Source organism: Solea solea, chromosome 11 (genome assembly GCF_958295425.1).
Source record: "Solea solea chromosome 11, fSolSol10.1, whole genome shotgun sequence".
Taxonomy (NCBI): Eukaryota; Metazoa; Chordata; class Actinopteri; order Pleuronectiformes; family Soleidae; genus Solea; species Solea solea.
The window spans coordinates 5,614,606-5,633,776 of record NC_081144.1 but is presented as its reverse complement, the minus strand read 5'-3'; the positions used below and the strand labels follow the sequence as shown (position 1 = coordinate 5,633,776).

At 40.8% G+C, this 19,171-nt stretch overlaps 1 protein-coding gene across 2 annotated transcripts; it reads right to left on the bottom strand.

Moving 5' to 3' along the window:
* Positions 1-819: 819 nt before the first annotated feature.
* kdm5bb (lysine demethylase 5Bb) lies at positions 820-18,632 on the bottom strand. Of its 2 annotated transcripts, XM_058642110.1 has the most exons (28): positions 18,428-18,632; positions 16,944-17,021; positions 16,060-16,182; positions 15,796-15,966; positions 15,222-15,278; positions 14,378-14,533; positions 13,686-13,779; positions 12,695-12,816; positions 12,305-12,463; positions 12,037-12,156; positions 11,788-11,946; positions 11,445-11,626; positions 11,160-11,322; positions 10,920-11,039; positions 10,522-10,716; positions 9,386-9,567; positions 9,080-9,204; positions 8,564-8,714; positions 8,331-8,445; positions 7,480-7,835; positions 6,555-6,693; positions 6,290-6,469; positions 5,682-5,843; positions 4,644-5,129; positions 4,465-4,543; positions 4,177-4,385; positions 3,833-4,099; positions 820-1,208 (listed from the first exon to the last, which is right to left on the bottom strand). In XM_058642110.1, exons 1-28 carry the CDS (start codon positions 18,578-18,580, stop codon positions 1,077-1,079), a joined length of 4,635 nt encoding a protein of 1,544 aa, XP_058498093.1. In that variant the 5' UTR covers positions 18,581-18,632; the 3' UTR covers positions 820-1,076. The 2 variants fall into 2 exon arrangements, with proteins under 2 accessions (XP_058498093.1, XP_058498094.1); XM_058642111.1 differs by lacking the exon at positions 15,222-15,278.
* Positions 18,633-19,171: the final 539 nt, after the last annotated feature.

Genomic DNA, 19,171 nt, shown 5'->3' with positions numbered 1-19,171 from the left:
AGACTTGTCAATAAAACAAAAGGGCTTTATTCCACAATATAAACTTGTAACATCTTCAGCTACTCCCCGAGTTCTTTCCCGGTGAATCATGAAGCAGATTGATGCTGCCGTGGGATGTGGATGCGGAAGTGTCAGCAGAGTTCTTGTTCCTTCAGTCTGCCACATTTCCACTCCACGGCAGCGGAACCGTCCACCCGTGTAGCTTTCTGTACACTACGCCATCGCTAACACACCAACACAACTCAGCGGAGATCAAGCCAGTTAGGTCAACTCAGACAAAAAAATTATTGCTCAGATAAATAAACCTATTCTACAAAAAAAATGGGAATAATTATATTAAGATGCATGTACTAAACACTGGATTTCCAAATAAGAATAATAATTAAAAAAATCTAAAACAGTTAGAGTAAGTGTTTTGAGAGAAGGGGATGAAAACCTGGGACATCTGTCCCCTTATTCTCTCGTTTAACATGCAAGGAGGTTCCAGAGAAGAGAATATTAACCCTTGATTAACCCTCTGTACAGGGTGCAACATGTAAGACTCCTTTGCACCAATGTAACGGAATCCCATGCAGCACGCTTCACATCATGTGTTTTGATTTTCTTTTTTTTCTTTTTTCGAGACAACCACAAATTCATAAGAGTAAATATATATATATATATATATATATATATATATATATATATATATATATATATATACACATATATATATATATATATATATATATATATATACACACACACATATATATATATATATATACACACACACATATATATATATATACACATATATATATATATATACATATATATATAGTTATATAATATATGTAAAAATACAAAAAAACAACAACCCCTAAACATTATAGTTGTGGACAACAAGTCAAAGAGGAGATAGCACCGTTGTTACAAAAGGGTCAAACAGGTGAGGGGGGGAGGAAATACAGGATCAGTGACACGTCCAGAATGATGGCTCCATAAACGGGCTGACGACGGGCGGGTGGACGGACGGACGGATAGACAGACAGACAGACGTCTTCAGCGAAAAGACCTCTGCTTTCTCTGTGTCCTCACATGTGTCCGTCGCTCAGAGTACACTTGACGCAAACGTAGTCCTCGTTCTGCGCCATCGCGGCCGTGACGCCGACGCAGACTTGGTGAAACCACTGGTTACAGCTGCCGTCGCACTGGACCCAGTCCACCTGCAGACAAACATGTTCACATTACACCTGAAACTACAGATTCTGCCTGCTGCTGTTGTCCGTCGATGTCATGTGTTAAGCGTAAGGGGACGTTCAGATGCAGTGTCTAAAAACGTGTGGAAGAATTGCCAGAGGAGCAACCACTATCTGGGAGCCTCAGAGATAACTCAAGTTACTGCACTGAATTAACAATTAAAACTATTTTAAATAACGGATAAGCAGCACCAATTTCCCCTCGGCCCAGCTGTGTCTGTTTGATGTGCGTGGAGAAAAAAGCGTGCCTATCATTCATCGACTGATTCAGGAGCTGTGTGTAGATCAGGGATCTGTAACCTCTAGTATTAAAAGAGACATTTTTGTCTCCTCTCCATCCAAATAAATATAATCTGGAGCCACAAAACCTATTTGAACCCATAAAATGAAGAGATCATCATTTATTAAGTTTTGCAGATACTGTATATCTACTATATATAAAAGAGCTATAGTTGGTTGCATTTATGAAATTTAATAACTACAAAAAGTTTTTTTAAGGAAAAACAGCAAACTCTTGGCACATATGTAGGCCGACTTTGAAATAAGACATAGACATAGGATGTGATGCATATTTTAGTGCATATTTCATGCATCACCTTGATCTCTAAAAATGAAGTGTTGACTACGAAAAAAATAATGAAAATAAACTTAAAATAATAATAATAAAAAGCTACAGGAAGCCATTGCAGAGGAGCAGAAGAGCCAAATGTGGCTCTTATTCATGCATGGGTCTAATACAGACATTTTTGTTTGACAAGACATTCCAAAGGACATACATGAGGAAAAGCCTCTAATAACCTCTGAATTTGAGAAATAGTGTGAGTTAAAGTTCTGATTAAACTCTGACTTTTGGCCCCACCAGTTTCAGAAGGAAACATGTGATACTTTAGTTGCTGAATGCTCCAGTGCCGTGTGTCCAGCAGCTGCTCTCTCACTGTCTTGACTGCTGTTTGGTGCTAAGCAGGTGGTGGCGCAGAGTTTCTATGCTGTGGAGATTAGTCAAAGAGAATCATAATGGTGACCTTGTAGAACTAGAAGAACCAAAACAAAGAGCTGAAACACAAGTCGAGTGGTGAGTGTCTGTGGGCGCTTCACTGTAAGTGCTCCCTTATGATGTGTTGTTAATGAAAAGCCAGCGTTAACCGTTAATTACGTACGACTGCAGCAGCCCACAAAAGTGTTGTTTTCTCACCATTGTTTAATAAATTGCTGGAATTCTATTGACACTTCTCATAATTGTTGTGGTTGCGTCACTCTGCCTCCTTCTCTCCATCTCCCTAACCTTGACATAGTCAGACTGACCACTGCAGACACTGTGACTGAGTTTATATTGTTCTCAGCAGAGCAGCACAGCTCGAGCATAAAAACCCTGATGCCCTGATGACTGTATTGGCAGAGTTTGCTACAGGTGTGAAACCCACAATTCACTGATAAAACTATTCAATTTAAGCTACATATACAGTACATTTACTAGTCCTGCGGCCTGCAAAAAACAACGAAAGACTAACAGTACAAGAAAAACAACCCTTGCCAGTGAAATATAAGAGTTCTAATATCTTCCTATGTTTTTGGGGGGGATTTAAACATATTTTTAAGACTTTTCACAAACTTTTCATGTGAGGACACACTTTTCAAAGAAACCATTTTGACCCAAATCATGACATAAACATTTCTGAATATTTCTAATGCCTTTTATATGACGTTCTGAACAGGTAAAACAGTAATTTTCAAGATGTGTTTGATTAATGGTCACAACAGGCGTGCGTTATTAAAATCAATATACACATGTGAATGAGACTAAGTAAATGCATTTAGGCAGAGTTAACGAAATATCTACTTGTAAATATAGGCAGAATATGAATTTTACTTACAATTTTCTAATGTAATTGGAAGGCCTGCTTGCTTTTCAGTATTGCATCCCAGTCCATAGAAGAGTGCGACTTTCAGTGTTTTGTCTTTAGTTTGAAGAAAACTGAAACTGTTTGTTGCCTTAGTTTGGCTCATTTGAGCAGCAGTTTGTTCCTTACGTGGACTTTTGTGTTTCAGTAACTAAACAGGGGTTGGTTCATATCTATCCTCATGGTAACTTACCTCACAGATGTATTCTGTATTCTTTTAGTTTTAGTTTTTTAGTCAAACAACTCTGCAAATACTGTAAATCTGGTGGCCCACAACCCGTCTGTGGGTCCCAAATCAGTCTCAATGTACTATAATTTTAGAGCATAAGCACTTGATTCGATTAACCCAGGCTGCTGAATGTCATTAAGATTCAGCTACATTCTATTTATTTGTTTTTAATATAAAAAAACTACACTTTCTGCCTGCATTCCTTGAGTCAGTTCATTGCTGGATGCTCCTCTGTAAGTATCATTGCGATTCTCATTTTATCAACATAAAAAAAAAAAAAGATTTGATCACCAACGACTACATTTTCTGTTAAACACAAGTAACACATATTATAAATGTGTATACATGTAAAACAGGTTGCTCAACATTCACATGACGTGACAGGGAGGATGTTGCCCTCTGCAGAGAAAAGAAAAAACTGTATTTCACAGGATGTACTGTGGTCTCTCAGACACCTTTCTCACCTCATCTCCCTCTGGCAGTTGACACCTCTCTGCAGGACAAACGGCCATTTCCTCATCAGACTCTTCGGACTGGGAGAAGTCAGAGCGTGGGGAGGACGAGGTTGAGGTCGGTCTGTGTTGCGGGTTCTTCTTATTTATCCTCTGTCTTTTGTGCGAGTGTTTTTTCTCCTTCCTCCTGCACTCTGCGTCTGAACCTTCCCTCTCCAGATGCCGCTTCATCTTCTTTCCTGAGTCTGGCCTTATTTCCCTCATGGCATCGACACCGTCCTGAATATAAAAATGATTCCATTAACACTGATTTCGAGGTTGTTATGATGTATGATGGGTTTTTTTTTTGCCTGTACCTGGTTGACTGGCAGATTATTTCCCTGAGAGTTGAACTGCATTTGTTTGTCACAGTCTGAGGACTCGTCCTGTGGTGGGGACATGCACCTGTCACTTTGTTGGCTGACAGCCCGGTTCAGTAATGTGTGGTAGAGAATCTGCACCTCTGGCACCTCCACCTGCAGCAGGAGCCCTTCCACCATCAGCTCCTCCAGCTCATGGCTCAAGCCTGTTAGGACAGAAAAATACAATTTACTAACAATAATCAATGTACAGAGAGACTTTTCTTCATTCAGTCAGACACTAACCCTGTAGCGGTATGCATCTCTGCTCAGTGTAGAAGACAGCGTGGCCTGTCCTATTCCACTCTGGAGTTAAGGAGGGCGCCTGTGTCAAACACATCAAATACCAACCTTGATTTATCTGTGCTTACTCAAGTTTGCAAATGATATGTAAAAATAAGTGAAACAAGCCTGTGATGAGTGACCTGAGTGTTGTCGTGAGTATCATGGCTGCCTGATACCCAGCGGGTTAGAGTGGGAGGAGTTCCTGGTCTCTCTTCCAGCTCTGAAAGGTTACACGTCTTTAAAATCTGCTGAGCTCTGTGCTGCCAGTTAATTGTCCTCTCAGCCACATGGTGCAGAGCGTCGCCCTCCGGCAGGCGCACTCCTATGCCCCGTAAAGACGATTGCAGGGAGAGTACTTTGTTCAAGGGGGGGTTTTCTGATCGCCGGCACTGCGGACAGAGCCAGGGCTGTATGTGGGAGGAGTGGGACGTGTCTCTGACACACACACTGTGGAAGGCGTCCCGGCAGAGTTCACACTGCAGCATTGCCCCCATGGGAGCCTTCTGACAGACACACACCTTGAGGTCCGTGCAGTCTGCTGTGGGAAGGAGCTTTGACTCATTTGCTGCCCTGAGATTAGAGAAAGCCTCCATCTCCCTGACGCACAGCTCCTCCAGAGTTGCCATCTGGAGAGTCAAACAAATGCATAATCAGAACAATTCTACATCAACAAAGAGTGCAACAGAGTACATTTTCTTAGGAAGGTTCCTAACTGAGTGATGTGACCGAGAAGAAATTCAGTGGCAGCCACAGTAAGAGCTTTATATAACCTGCATAGGGTCAAGTATCAAGTGATGAGTTTTTTGTTTTCCATGTTCAAAACACTGTTTCATTACAACAGAATTTTGTCTTCAATGTCTGCCATTGCATATTTACAAAGTCTAGTGTATGTGCCGTCAAATTAAAAACCTATATTTTCCTCTGTCCTTATGAGTTCTCCTTCACACCTTTCCCTGACCATGTAACATTTTCCATCGACATCGAGGGAAAGTGGTTAGGACTACTCAAATTCACCTATTGTTCCTTATGGGCCTTTTTCATGGTTTTCCATTTTGACAGGTGTTAGTGTGAACATTAACGTAACTCTGTGCACTTTATGGAGCCTGAAACATTCATTTAAATATTGACACCTATGGTTACCTATCAAAATTAAAAACTCAGGGAAACAGCAGACTTACTGCAGAGGTAGAATCCTCGCACTCTGAAAGCACCTTTTCCACATCGCTGACAGTGCTGAGTCCTGGCATTTTCTTTTTGTTACTTTTAGGCGATTCTTTGCTTTTCTTGGCCTTCCTCTTTGGAGAACGTGCATTTCCATTTCCACATCTTGGAGACAGAACCTGTGAGGAACCAAAATATATGTGATGCTCATTTAGCTCGATTTGCCCAGCACTTCTTCTTTCATCTTCTTTCGGGAAGCAGATTATAACACTGTGGCATGAATAGGACTTATGATAAATATTTAATGACACATTTCATTAGTTACTAAGGTTTTTTGCAACGACTTTACAGCAACTACTTCATGTGTTGTATAACTAGTGAGTCAGCAAGAGAGCGAGGAAGTTGGAATCAGTGACTGTCATTTACAAAAATTAAGAAATAGTAAATGAATCATGGTTTGCAATGCTACATGTTATTAAGGTAGTCAGTCTGCAAACCTGCAGATCTAATTCTTCAAATTTTATAACAATATTAATGTGAATACACGTTGGGTTAGGTTTTGATACTTAAATGAGTGATCTCAGAGAAAGTAGTGAACCAGCAAAAGAACTGTATGTTATTTTACCTCCAGCACGGTACTAGCTGAGTCTTTAAGAAGGAAAGCCGCAGCTGTAGATTCTTTCCATTCCTGCACTTCTACCATTAAAGACTCCAGCCTGTCTAAAGGTTCCAGGTGGACTTGGATGGCTTGTCCTCGTAGCACCATGTCAGATAGTCGGTCCACCAGCAGAACGCAGCCAGGGGCCTGAAATGAACAAATTGTGTCAGAGTTACAATCACACTCAAATTGACCCACATAGGGAAAATCATCCTGTACAGATTGTCCTTACCTGAAGCTCCTCTGATTCTTGAAGCCACTCTTGGGCCTTTCTTATGGTGTCCTTTAGGATCACACAGTTAGGGAGGTAGGCAGGGATAGCAGACGCCTTCTCAGCAGCAGCATTAAGAGTCTCTATGGAGTGTGGTGGACTGGTGGGCAACAGAACACAAATTATTTGTGGACACAACACCTGCATCATCTCCAATTTACAACTGTCTACAACATCAGTCATTGCATTTTATTCAGACATGAACCAATGTTTTACCAGTGTTGAACATATCCTGGACAGTAGGATCATGTAAAAGCTACAGGTTTTTGTTTTTAAAGCATTTGTTTTACATGGGAGTATAACTTTATTCTTGAAATGTATAAAAACTTTCAGCCACAAACCTAAATAAAACAGTATTTTAATGCCGTGAAAACCCAAAAGCTGCAATGGACTAAGAATGGCGAAGGATCAATAACTTTTAGAACGTGTAGAAATTTAAGTTCTGACGTTAAATTAGTTTCTCTGATAATGAAGAGAAGATGCACATTCCTGCAGCCATGCCATTAAAAGCCTCTGAAAAGCACTTGTGACAGTTAATGTTGAACAGCACTGAGAACCAATGGAATGAGGGCAGAACTAAACATGATGCTCACTTTTTGTTGATCTTGGTGAATATTCTAGCGGCAGCATTTTGCACTAGCTGTAATTAAAATGAAGCAAAATCAGGAGCACTGACATAATATTACATTAATCATTTGCTGTCTGTCAGTGCTAAAACCTGAACAGAAAGTTGAAGCTTTGACTATAAAATTACACTTCAGGAATAAGAAAATCTTCAGAGCATAACAACCTATCACAACATCTTCTTTGTTGATGTTTCAGGGGTTCTTTTGACCCTGAAGTTCGAATGATAACATCATCATAGATGAGCCGGTGCTGCTCTCACCTGGCTTTTAGGAGGCTGCACGCCTTGTCCTCCCAGTGTTCGGACACGGTGAGCAGCTCTTGTAGACACGCCATGGCTTTCTCTACGGACGGATGAGGCGACAGGCCGACTCCCTGATCGATGAGCCTCCTCATGGTCTCCAGAGTTAGGGTGGCTGGCTGAGCGTTGGCGTGCCGCACCGCCTCCAGCCAGCGCGCCTGCTCGAGCCGCACTCTCAGGCGGGGAAGCTCGGGCAACTCCACGTCAAAATCGAAGCTAATGTCCAACAGGCTCTGGATCTCTGTGACACTGGGAACTTCCTCTGCCAGGACCTTCTCGCTGTGCTGCTGAAAGTCCTCAATGCGGTTCAAGAGTTCCTAAAGGAAGACATTGATACGTACGTACAGGTGATTAAAATGAGTGGTTTTACATTAATCAATCTGTCATCTTAAAACCACAATGTTAGTAGTTTAGACTAGGGCTGAATACAATAATTGTGCCAATTTAAAAAAATGCACATTGATGTAAGGAACATTTCATATCTTTCAGACTTGAATTCGTTTCAAACTTATTAGGCTTGAGTGTTAAATAATTAGAGCAATTTCTCTCAACCATGTATGCAGAAAGATGCTCCAAAGTCTAACAGACCACATTCTCCATATGTGGTACCTGTGGTATAAGTATATGAAGTTTCTATGTATTTACTGTTCTTCAGTCATTATGTTTACAACGACATGTCTACACTCAGAGACGCCAAAAAACAAACAATAAGGTGTCCATAACTAACAGCATGACATCAAAACCAACACAGGTAAATTGTATTAAGTCTATTGCGGTAACATCACAGGAAACATTTCCTCTGCTCAGCCTACCTTTAATTTGGGAGCCTGAGGAAGACTGCAGCAGAGGTTATACAACTGCCTCACAAATGAACTCAGCTCCTCCACAGTCAACTGGCTCCGTGATTTCACACTTCCACACCGATACCTAGGGCAGAGTTTTCAATGAATGAAAAAAAAGAAGAAGAGAGAAACGGAATCCCACTAAGGCACTGGTACTAGTTCATTGAGAATAATACTCATGTAGAACAGTGTATTAATGCTACCTGGTCTGTCTCTTGCCATTCAATAGCTGCTGTGACACCGAGGAGCACTTCTCTGCATCTTGTGTGACCAGACGCAGCCGACGCAGCAGGTCGTTTTCAGGGAACATATTGACCTCTGAATCTGCAAGAAGTGTGCGAAAGACAGGCAGGCCTGAGGGGAAAAAAGAGAGAGAACACCTAGTTAATCACAGTCAGGCATGCAGTAGAACCTAAAGGTTTGGTGAATAGCCAGTCAATTAGTGTGTCTACTTGTTACTTATTGTTTTCATTTAATGACCTCTGCCAAGGAGATGATGTTTGTGGCAGTTTTTATCTGTCTGATAGAAACTGATCAGCCTTAGTGCAGATGTGTGCATTCTGAGTGCTTTCTCTAGTTTTAAATTGCTTTTAAAGTTATCTTACGTACTTGAAACTTACATACTATTGAGGTGCAGGCTGACTTTTGTTATTTGGCTTTAACATGTAAACCAATAGTATCTGGAATGCTTGGATTTCTTATTTACATTCCATGTTTACCTTTCTTTTTCTCTAGCTTAGCCTCCAGAGTCTCTGAGACATGGGCGGCCCATTCATCATACAGCTCAGCCCGCTGCTTCACTGCATTCATCATGGGAAACAGCTCTTCCAGTGTGTATCTGTAACTGTAAAAGGAAACAGCACATTAAAGTTACTGGAAACACAAAGATCTGCCTCAAACGAACCAAAGTTTCCAGTAAAAATGTATTTTCCCAAATATTAATTTCACTCAATCATCGCGTGTGCTGATCTTTGCACACAATGTCTGTTAACCATCTCTACATCAGCTCCACAAGGACGACCTACTTCAGTGTGTAGCTGGTGACTGGGCAGGAGCAGAGGTCGTTGATGTGGTGTGGACAGACTAGTACTCCTGATCTACAGGGACATGTGATGGCAGACAGGAAGCAGGTGGTTCTGCACTTGGCACACTGCCGCTCGTCGTCCTGGAGGTTATCATATTTTGCCTGCTTGGCATGTATTACCCCCTGAAAGTTTCAGACAAAGAAAACATGCTTTAAGTACAACTACATAAAGCCCAACTCCCTGATTTATATAAACCTGAGTTCTCTTAAGACTTAGACATGTAATTGTTGTACGGAAAGCCCCCCTGCATAACGTGCTATTAATAAAAGTCATAAAGAGACTTTTTTCAGAGTGTACAAGTGCAGCATAAAAAAGGCATGAAAAATGTAGAGGAAGCCAGAGGTGTTTTTAAACCGAGGCACATGAGTATCTCCATGCTGTCGCATCTGTTACTAAGCAACCAAAACCTGGGAGCTGCTTAGATGGCCAGCCTAAGTGAAATAATTAATAAATTAAACTAAGAGAAATAATCAAGATAATGGATTAAAAGCACCACATTTCCCTCATAGCAGGTTTGTAACTAAAGTCATATTTTTCTCGCTGCGTCTGTGTGCGTCCTACTGTTCAACCTGTGTGGAGATTGCTGGTTTCTCAATGTGTGTGCACAGATACTCATACTAAAACATGCAGAGGTTAAGTGGCAACCTGTCCAGGGACTACCCCGCCTTTCTACCCATGTCAGCTGGGATTGGCTCCAGCGCCCCAGTGCGACCCTCAGGTGTAGTATAAAGCAGTATACAATAAGCGAGTGAGTGAGTGAGTCAGTGTTTGTGTGTATCCTCTCCTACACCAACTGATTCAGAAGGTTCAGAATTAATTTCAGAGACAAAGACCATTCCGATGTACTTCTTCGAGTATCCAATGAGTATCCAAAGATGCAGTGAAAGCGCTCGCTACATTCAAAATATGTGGACGAACCCAGAAAAATGCATCTGAACGACAACCATGTCAATCTCATCTGATTACATGTCTGAGCCACGGCTACACACCTTTATGTCTTTCCACTTAAACAAAAAAAATAGTGTATAGAAAAGAAGTATGACGGCATATGGAGATGATTGAGGGGACTATTTTACCATTTTCGCTATTTTCTCTCTCACTCCCCGCTCGCCACGGATCATGATGACCATGTCCTTGTGGATGGCTGAGGCCAACACCACATCAAGTTTGTCTGCTTTTAAGGCCATGTTGCACACCATCTCATCGTGGGAGAACACGTTGTACCGGTGCAGCTGACGGTAGTGGTCAACACACTGTCTGCCAAGAGGCATCTGGTAACAAACAGTAACATTAGGATTAAACGACAGTTAATGTTATCATTGACATTTTGAAAATCTTAATTGGATAGAAAACATGCCAGACACTGAGTCACCTTGCGGTAAATTCTGTAGAAACTAGACAGAAATACATTTGAAAGTGTAACAGCGGAGTCAGTTTTATGTGTTGAAAATATGACAAATGAAGCAATGCATACCCAGTCTACGGTGCAGAAGTTGACTGCCTCAGCAAAGTTGAAGCCCTGGTTGAAGCCACTGTGGTAAGATCTAGGAAACGTGATGACAAACTCACCAGCACACTGGTTTGTTCTATAAATCTAGAACAAGGGGGTGGGGGGGGGATATGTTGTTTTGATTAAAAAACAGATCATTCATTAACCCTGTGTTAAAGAAATGGAAAAAAGAATAATGCTGATCAAAGTCATATAAACACATACTGGAACTCCGTGGGCCATCAGGGTGTTGGGGTTCATGATGGTGACCAGCTGGTGCAGCAGGTCTGGCTGAGAGTCAAACAGCTCTGGAGCCAGTTTCTTCATCACTGCCTCCAGCTGCTCTGCTGCAAAGCCAGGAGCTCCGTACCAGGTTTTGGGTTCACCCCTTAAAGTAAATATAAATAAGTGTCAAGAGAAAATTACTTTTCCTCCTACTGTTTTTTTCAAGCTCAGCTCCATTAATATCTGCGAAATCTGCGAGATGATGAGATGTTTTTGCTGAAGTACCAGTGCAGGTAGTTGATTGAGTAACTCCAGTGATCCTCGATGTGCCAGCAGAAGGAGGAGAAGCACATGCCAACATAGAGCCATGGCAGTGTCATCCCACAGATGTCAGCAGTCACATGAGTCAGCACAGATGGTTTCATCATCGCCAGGTTATTGAGGTTCCAGCCACACTTGAGGTATTTCTGCAAGAGGGACAGCATATTCAGATCAATAATAGAGGAATTACAACAGTTAATTTAATAAAAGGCTATCAAATACAGCCAAAAAACATGGCTGCTGCATTCGGATTCCACACACACAGCCCTAAGGTTTTGAATGACTCAAGTGAGAGCCATCAGCTCACCTCGTCAGCAGGGGAAACCTTAAATTTCCCATTTGGAATTGGGAATCCGCTCCCAAACTCTTTTGAGGCAATATCTGCTCCGTATTCCACGGTAACATCCTCATCAATGGCTCCGACCAAACGCCAGAACTCTTTCTCCACCAGCTCTGTGGGCACCATCTATAAAACACATGAAAATACAATCGATTTAAAAAAATTAAAATAAAACAAAGATGGTGACATATATAATTTAAAATCAGTTATACTTACATGAACTGGCATGTTGAAGTAATCAGATTTGAAAGCATCTGCCATTTGCCCAAATGCACGCAAGGAATAGTCTCTGAAGGCTTGTTCAAAGCCAAATGCCTCGAGAGGTTTGCTGCATTCCTGCAACCATAAAGAATTCTATACATTTTTATGTCATTTTTTATGTATGTATCGACTGTCTCGTATAGGTTGAGAGGCTTGTTGTTTTGAAATGTTGCACTGCTCATTAAAAAAGAAGTCAGTTTGCAGCTTGGCAGCGCGTCCTCACTTGTGCTAGACACTTGGGGCACCTCCAGTCTCCTTTGGGAACGTCAATAAGAGGAGGGATGAGGCAGAAAGTATGATAGCTGTCATCACAGCCGTCACACAACAACAGGCGCTCCTCATCTCCCCCACTGCTACACACCAGGCACACAACCAGATCCACCTAGAAAACAAACACAAGCAGGAATCAGCTTCAGAGCCACAACCACTGACTTCTGTAACACAAATTATAAAAGTACATCTATAATACTAATTTACACTTAAGATCATAAACATACCTTTTCTTAACTAGTCACACCAAATTAGACTAACTAGCCTAATTCATTTTAATTCCATAATTAATTTTAGGTCTGGAAATGTGATTTTATGGCATACAAAGGACGTCTCTACTTACTGGACTTGGAGGAACTGGGGGCGGGATGAACTTCTTGTACCGTGATTTGAATTTGTCAGCTTCAATAATTGGTTCTTTAATTTCAACTGGTTCCTGTTTTACTGGAATGGGAATCTCTTTTTCTGCAAGACAAAAAAAGATATTAACATTGTTAACAGGTGATTTTACAACAGGTCATAACAAAAACATTTTCAGAAAATACAGTACCAATTTATCATAATCTATCTATTGCAATCACATAATGGAGATTTTTTACATGATAATATGCTGCTTATAAATACTAATTTGTGTTAAATGAAATGCAAAGTATGTGAATTTCTGCTACCTCAGGTCTCTAGATCAAAACAGTAAGGAAAAAAGGGATTTTGATGGACTTGTTAAGTAGATTGGTATCATCACCAACACTGTCATCATTGCAGTCAGCTGACACAAGCACAAAAGAGAGATAACTTCACTGACCTAGTTGTAATTGATATGTAAATCAGATGTTGACTGATATGGGTTTTTCTGTGGCCAATGCTGGACTTATGAAATCAGTGGCACTGAGGTGGCCAATTTATAATACTTTTTATTATTACATTATTATTTTGATGATTTTCGTTTTTTACTCCATCAGACAAGGTATAACAGTTTAACAATGATAAATGATACATACATAAGTATTATTATAAACATTATTGATGCTAATCGAACAAAACTTGCACTATATCCCTTTACTCAATTTGTTTCTGCACTGCAGTGCTTTTAAAATAAAAAAAAGGATAAATGTTACATAGCTCCATTAATCAAGTTGCTGAGAACAAAACTGTGTAGACATATAAATAAGTGATACATGGCCAATTTATTTAATAATAATATCCCAATGTTGATTATTAATAAAATGGCAAAGATTGGTCTGATTAACTGGCCCAACCACAGCAGCAAATTTACATATCAAACCTCTTGAATTTTACTGTAAATAATAGTATGTGGAATATGGAGTGTGTCTGACCTGGTTCTGGTTTGGCAACAAAGGAACCCATCCTCCGTCTCAGGTTGGGCCGGTTATCTCCTGGTTCTCCTGGTTCAGTCTTCACACAGACAGCCTGAGTATATAGAATAAGAACAAACAACTAAAACCATGATCTGTGTGGAAATAGGAGATGAATGAAGAATGAAGTGTGTACTGCTAGATTTGGGACAGCTTTAGGCCTTATCCACACAGAAACTTTCCTTAGACAATCTTTTTCTTTTTGTTTTTTAAAAATATTTTCCATAAACACAGCATCCTGTCAAGAAACGTCTTCATACACAATAAACCCCCAAAATGACTCTGAACACTAAAGTATATATATGCCAGGTTTGCAAGTGGAACTCAAGTGCTGCCACAGTAATACACCAAAAACAGAGATGAATATGACAAATGGAGCCTGCACATAAAGGTAGCATGCTGTGTACAAACTCCGAACACAAGTAGAAGGCAACGACAACAAAGATGGCGACAGTGAGTGCAGGAGCAAGAGAGAGGTGGGGCTATGACATCATCATTTCCCCAATTGGTTGTATACACGAAAACACAAGCCAGTTCAGTGCAGATAAGAAGCCAACACGATGTAAAACTCTGGCAGATTCTCCTGAACATGTTCTCATGTGTGCAGACCCTTAATCAGGTGTGTGGAGCGCTCTTTCGTCAATAACACCCACCTCACACTTCATGCGTTTGCCTCTGCGAGCATTGGAGTAAGTGTCCATCGTCAAGGCAGGTGGTCTTTGAGTCTGGGCCTGCAGCTTCGGCACCATGGCGTCCACGCTCTCCATCCTTACTTTACTCTCCGCTGACTGGAGCGGCTTCTGAACACACTGAGGAATATAACATGCAAATTAAAACAACGACTCGATGATAAACGCAAAGCCTTAACGTGCCAAACTGGAATACCTGTACAAAAGCAGTGGTCAGTAGATACAGTAATAGATATAAGGGAGACTTTAATATAAATACATTAACACAGACTAAACTGAGCAGATAATACATTTACTTTTAAAAATTAAATAGGAAAAAGGAGTTTCAAAGAAAAAAACAGGAAACTGTCTCAAAGATATTGTTTGGTACCAACAAGGTTTCCTGAAGTTAAATGGCCAGAGGAGGCCATAAAAAGCATGTGGTTAGTTAGAGTCTGTCACCACAAACAGGTAGCACTGAAACTGAAAGTGTGCATGTATAGTACAAAGACAGAATAAAGCTGAGATAGTGGAGGACAAGTAACTCAAGATTTATCTTTGACTTAGTTTTATTTACATTAATTATAAAGGACAGATGAAAACTGAAAGATCTACTAAAAATATTTAACCAGACTTTTGCCTGAAACAGAAAGAGAAGCACTATTCTGTCCTACATGTGACCTATAGAGGGACAGACTACTTTTTTGGATGCAAGCATGAACTGTTTTAAAAAGGGTAAAATTCACAGTCATGTCTGCAAATATTAAACCTACGACATAGACATGCATGTTGTTAGCCAAGTGGCTTCTTGACCATGACGCAAACATACCTCTTCAAGTTCTGGATAAACCTCCAAACCCATCAGTTTGGAAGCTGCCTCTGGTGCCTGAGGCAAGAGAGAGCTGGGGTAATTAAACAATTTAGAGTGACCTCCTGCTGGAGGTCACAAAGTACCAATCCAAAAGACTTTGGATAAGCTCTCTTGCAAAATATTAGAGCATATTAGGGTGCAAAAACTATGACACTAAACAATAAATTTGCACTCAGGAGAGCAGTCAAACAATGATGTCGACTCAAAAGAATCCAAAATTTGTCCTTTAAATTTTGGATTTAAAACAAATAGCATAAAACAAAACAAAACCAAACATGCACATCCCCAATAATGCCTTTGTTTACACAAACAATGCCCCCACATTATCATTAAGAATAATTCAAGTTGACAAAAAATTACATTATAAACTTGTAATTTCATGAAATGTAATTTTTTGTTGCATAATGGGTAGTAATAGAAGTGATGGCTTAGCATTATTAGGTCTTTGTTTACAGATGAGCCACTTGTGACTGTATGCACAACATCTCTCTGTGTGTATTAACAGGAACAGGAACAGGAGTGTCCAACTCACCAGCAGGTTGGCTCCATTTTGAAAGAGATTGAAGGGATAGAGGACTTTTTCGTAATGCCCTCGCAGGTGTGAGCCGATAGCTTTGCCCGGGGAGAAGCCCATTTGTACTGCGATCTTGGTCCATCGCCTCTCCTGACACACAAGGTCAAATCCACCCTCTTCTGCTACCAGCTGAAAGGACAGTGAGATACATTGATGTTGCGAGTCGGTTGATTGCATAATAGCTTCTATACAGGAAAATGTACTGTGATATCAATTATCAACCTTATTAAGCTTGTAAAGGTCCAAAATCTTTCTCTCCACGTGTGGAATCTTCAGGGTACATCCCTGCAAATCCCAAAATTTGGCAATCTGGTCCAAGAAGTTAAGCTTAACTCTCGTCTGTGCCTGGAAAAAAACCATGACATGAAGCATTGATCAACATCAGCAAAAAAGAGGTTAAATTATACAATGTGTGTGGAAATATTTATCCTATTATAAAACATAATTGCACTGAGCTACATTTTACAGTAGGATTTTTGCTTTATCACAGAAACAAAAACAAAAACAAAACAACACAACCGCCCACCACTGCCCCATCCCCACAAAGTCCCTGGTGGTGCATCTTGAGGGGGTAGATACACAGTTATATAAATAAAACTAAAAGAGAAAGAAAATAAATAAATATATATATACACATTTGTTAACTAATAACAACAAACATAATAAAAAAGTGGTTGTGTTTCACTGTGTGTGATTGTGTTTTATCCCTTCAGATCAGACACTCATGGATTATTATTATTATTGTTATTATTATTACTGTCAGGGAGGTTTTTAAGTTTGTTGATGAGAGACGAACCAGGTGGAGTAGAAGCAGTCTTTGGAATAAAGCTACATTTCTAAGTCTGGATGAGTAGCAATTAAGCCGAATACTAAGATGTACCTTTATTGATCCCACACAATATTTATCAGTCTACATTTGCAATCCATCCTTTGCATTCAGACATTCATAAACAACACCGTCCCTATTCCATATTTGTTACTACTAACTTACAGAGGCCTAGATAGAGATACAGCATCATCATGAACACAATTAAATGAAATATGCAAACACACAAATATAGACACAGCCTAACAATCCCTGGTAGAACCTGAATGACAAAACTCACCTCCAGTTCATTGAGCCTCTGGATCCGAGGAACAAAGTGAAGTCTGTCAACATCACAGGCAAATGGAGGCTGCCAGCCCTGAGCAGCAACAAAAATACACACAATGGCACATGAAGGTCACTACAACAGGTAGACTGAATAGTTTGACAGTAATTTCTTCTTGAATTAAGTCAATGCAAAATTAAAAAAAATCAAGCATATGTGTTTTTCCTTTTAAAATTTGTGAGATTTGTTTTCCAGCATAATTCACCATTCACACATTTTGTAATTATATTAGAAACTTAATTGAAGTGGAATAGGGTAAATTAAGCATTTGAAAACATGGTTTCATGTCACTGATGTTAGAATCAAGTTTGCAGGAAAAGCAAGGCCTTCTCTTGCAAAAAAAAGAACACGGTGATCCTTTCCATTTTATAGCTCACAACACCAGTCAATCAGTGTATCTAAATACAGTTTTAGCATGTACAACAACAGAGCAATGTTATGAAAAAAGAAGAAAAACAAATTCTTGATTAAAGTGGGTAGCCAACATCCCCCCACTGGCACACAAAATGGCCAGATGGAAGACTCACTCACAAGCCCAGCTTACCACAAAGCCAACATGGAGGACAACACCCTACTACAACACAGGCTCATACATGAACAGAGTGGCTCATCATGAGGATAAAATTGATAACAACGTGCAACACAACAGTTAATGTTGGGTAATGAGGCGAGTTAGACCACAACTTCAAACGGCACAACTTCTTATTTAACAAGAATAGTGTCCGTTATATAGTATTTCACTGTGTTCTTGTCCCAAGGATGGAGCAATATTTTTCACCCTTCAATATAGTGTGTTCGGCTGGTGAAATAAATAAATATGCTTTCACAAAAGGACACTTTGACCGAAAAGTGACGGCTCTCACACACAAGCACACACACACTCTTATGGACACTAAAGGACCCGACTGCATCATGATGCTCTTCCACAAATAACCCATAATAACTGCGGACATTGACGTCGGACACTCAAGGACAACGACGCAAAATGAGTGTTGACGCTCATGTTTATCTTATTATCATAGCATCATGTTGTACGCGGCCGTGTGGCTTCCGCATAGTCACCTCAGTCAACGCCGAGTGCTAAATTATGACAGGTTTAGCCGCTAGCTGTTGAGTTAGCACAGCAGCTAAGCAGCTCAATGACTGGACCACGGGGCTTTGTTGACACGCGCTGCCCCGCGACTATAATCCACGTTTAGCACACTGACACACATCTAAACTACGGTCACGACGACCACGAAGTGACCGCGACGAAAAGGCAACCACATTATTGAGAACTTAGCAGGGCTAGCCGTGGCGGCACAAAGAATGATCATAATCGTGTATCCGCCATGTTGAATAGTCCCTTTAAATCCCCGAGTCCATCGACACAACCGTCTTAACGGTCAACCGAGCCAGCATCCAGCGGCGGCTTTTTGTCACATTTTGCTCGCACTCACCGGAGGCGGGCGGACTTTGCAGATGCCCGTTTTCTCCGCGATGGGACGGATCTTATTAATAAAAGCATAAGGGTCTGCGAATTCTTCCCAGCTGGGCTCGAAGACCGGGCACTCTGGAGGAGGCTGAAACTCGTCCGGCCGAGGTTGGCTCATCGTTTCGGTCAAAAGCCGGTGGAGGCTCGAGCAGGACGGTCGTGAAGAACACAACGGTCCACCTGGAGGGGGTTTTGTCCCTCTTTTAGCAAACCCCCGTTTTGTTTGTTTGCCTTCAGACTCAGTTGCAGTCGGTTGACATCAATACGAGACGAGGCAACACACTGATGCACGCTCACTCACACACGTACGCACACTCACACATCCACGCACAGTGAGGAGGAGAATGTTCCAAGGCAGTGAGCACGTCCGCTCAAAAAACTAGACACCGCACACTTCTCATGAGTGCTTGTGCCATTTCTCTGTTTCCACGAGGTTTGCTGTTTCAGCGACTTCTTACTCCGTAACTACACAGAAACATTATTCCTACTTTTTGCCAGTGTTTTTCATTATTTCACTCTATTTTGTATATGCAGTATACTGTCACACGATTTGTTTTTAATTTTCTTTTTTTGACTGGGAGCACTTGCATTAAGTGTATCTTGGTGAATTTCTATCATTGTGACTATAGTGAAGGGAGAAAGTGATTTATATTTCATTTGGATGTCTTGGAAATGCTTGCTTGTCATGGACAGTCCTAGTGATTTATTC

Excerpts from the sequence above, each read along its gene's own strand:
- kdm5bb (XM_058642110.1), bottom strand. The coding sequence starts at position 18,580 with ATGAGCCAACCTCGGCCGGACGAGTTTCAGCCTCCTCCAGAGTGCCCG. Across the intron at positions 8,446-8,563 it reads AATGGCAAGAGACAGACCAG|GTATCGGTGTGGAAGTGTGA; the intron begins GTAGCATTAATA and ends ACTCTGCCCTAG. Across the intron at positions 1,209-3,832 it reads AACTGCCAGAGGGAGATGAG|GTGGACTGGGTCCAGTGCGA; the intron begins GTGAGAAAGGTG and ends GTTTGTCTGCAG.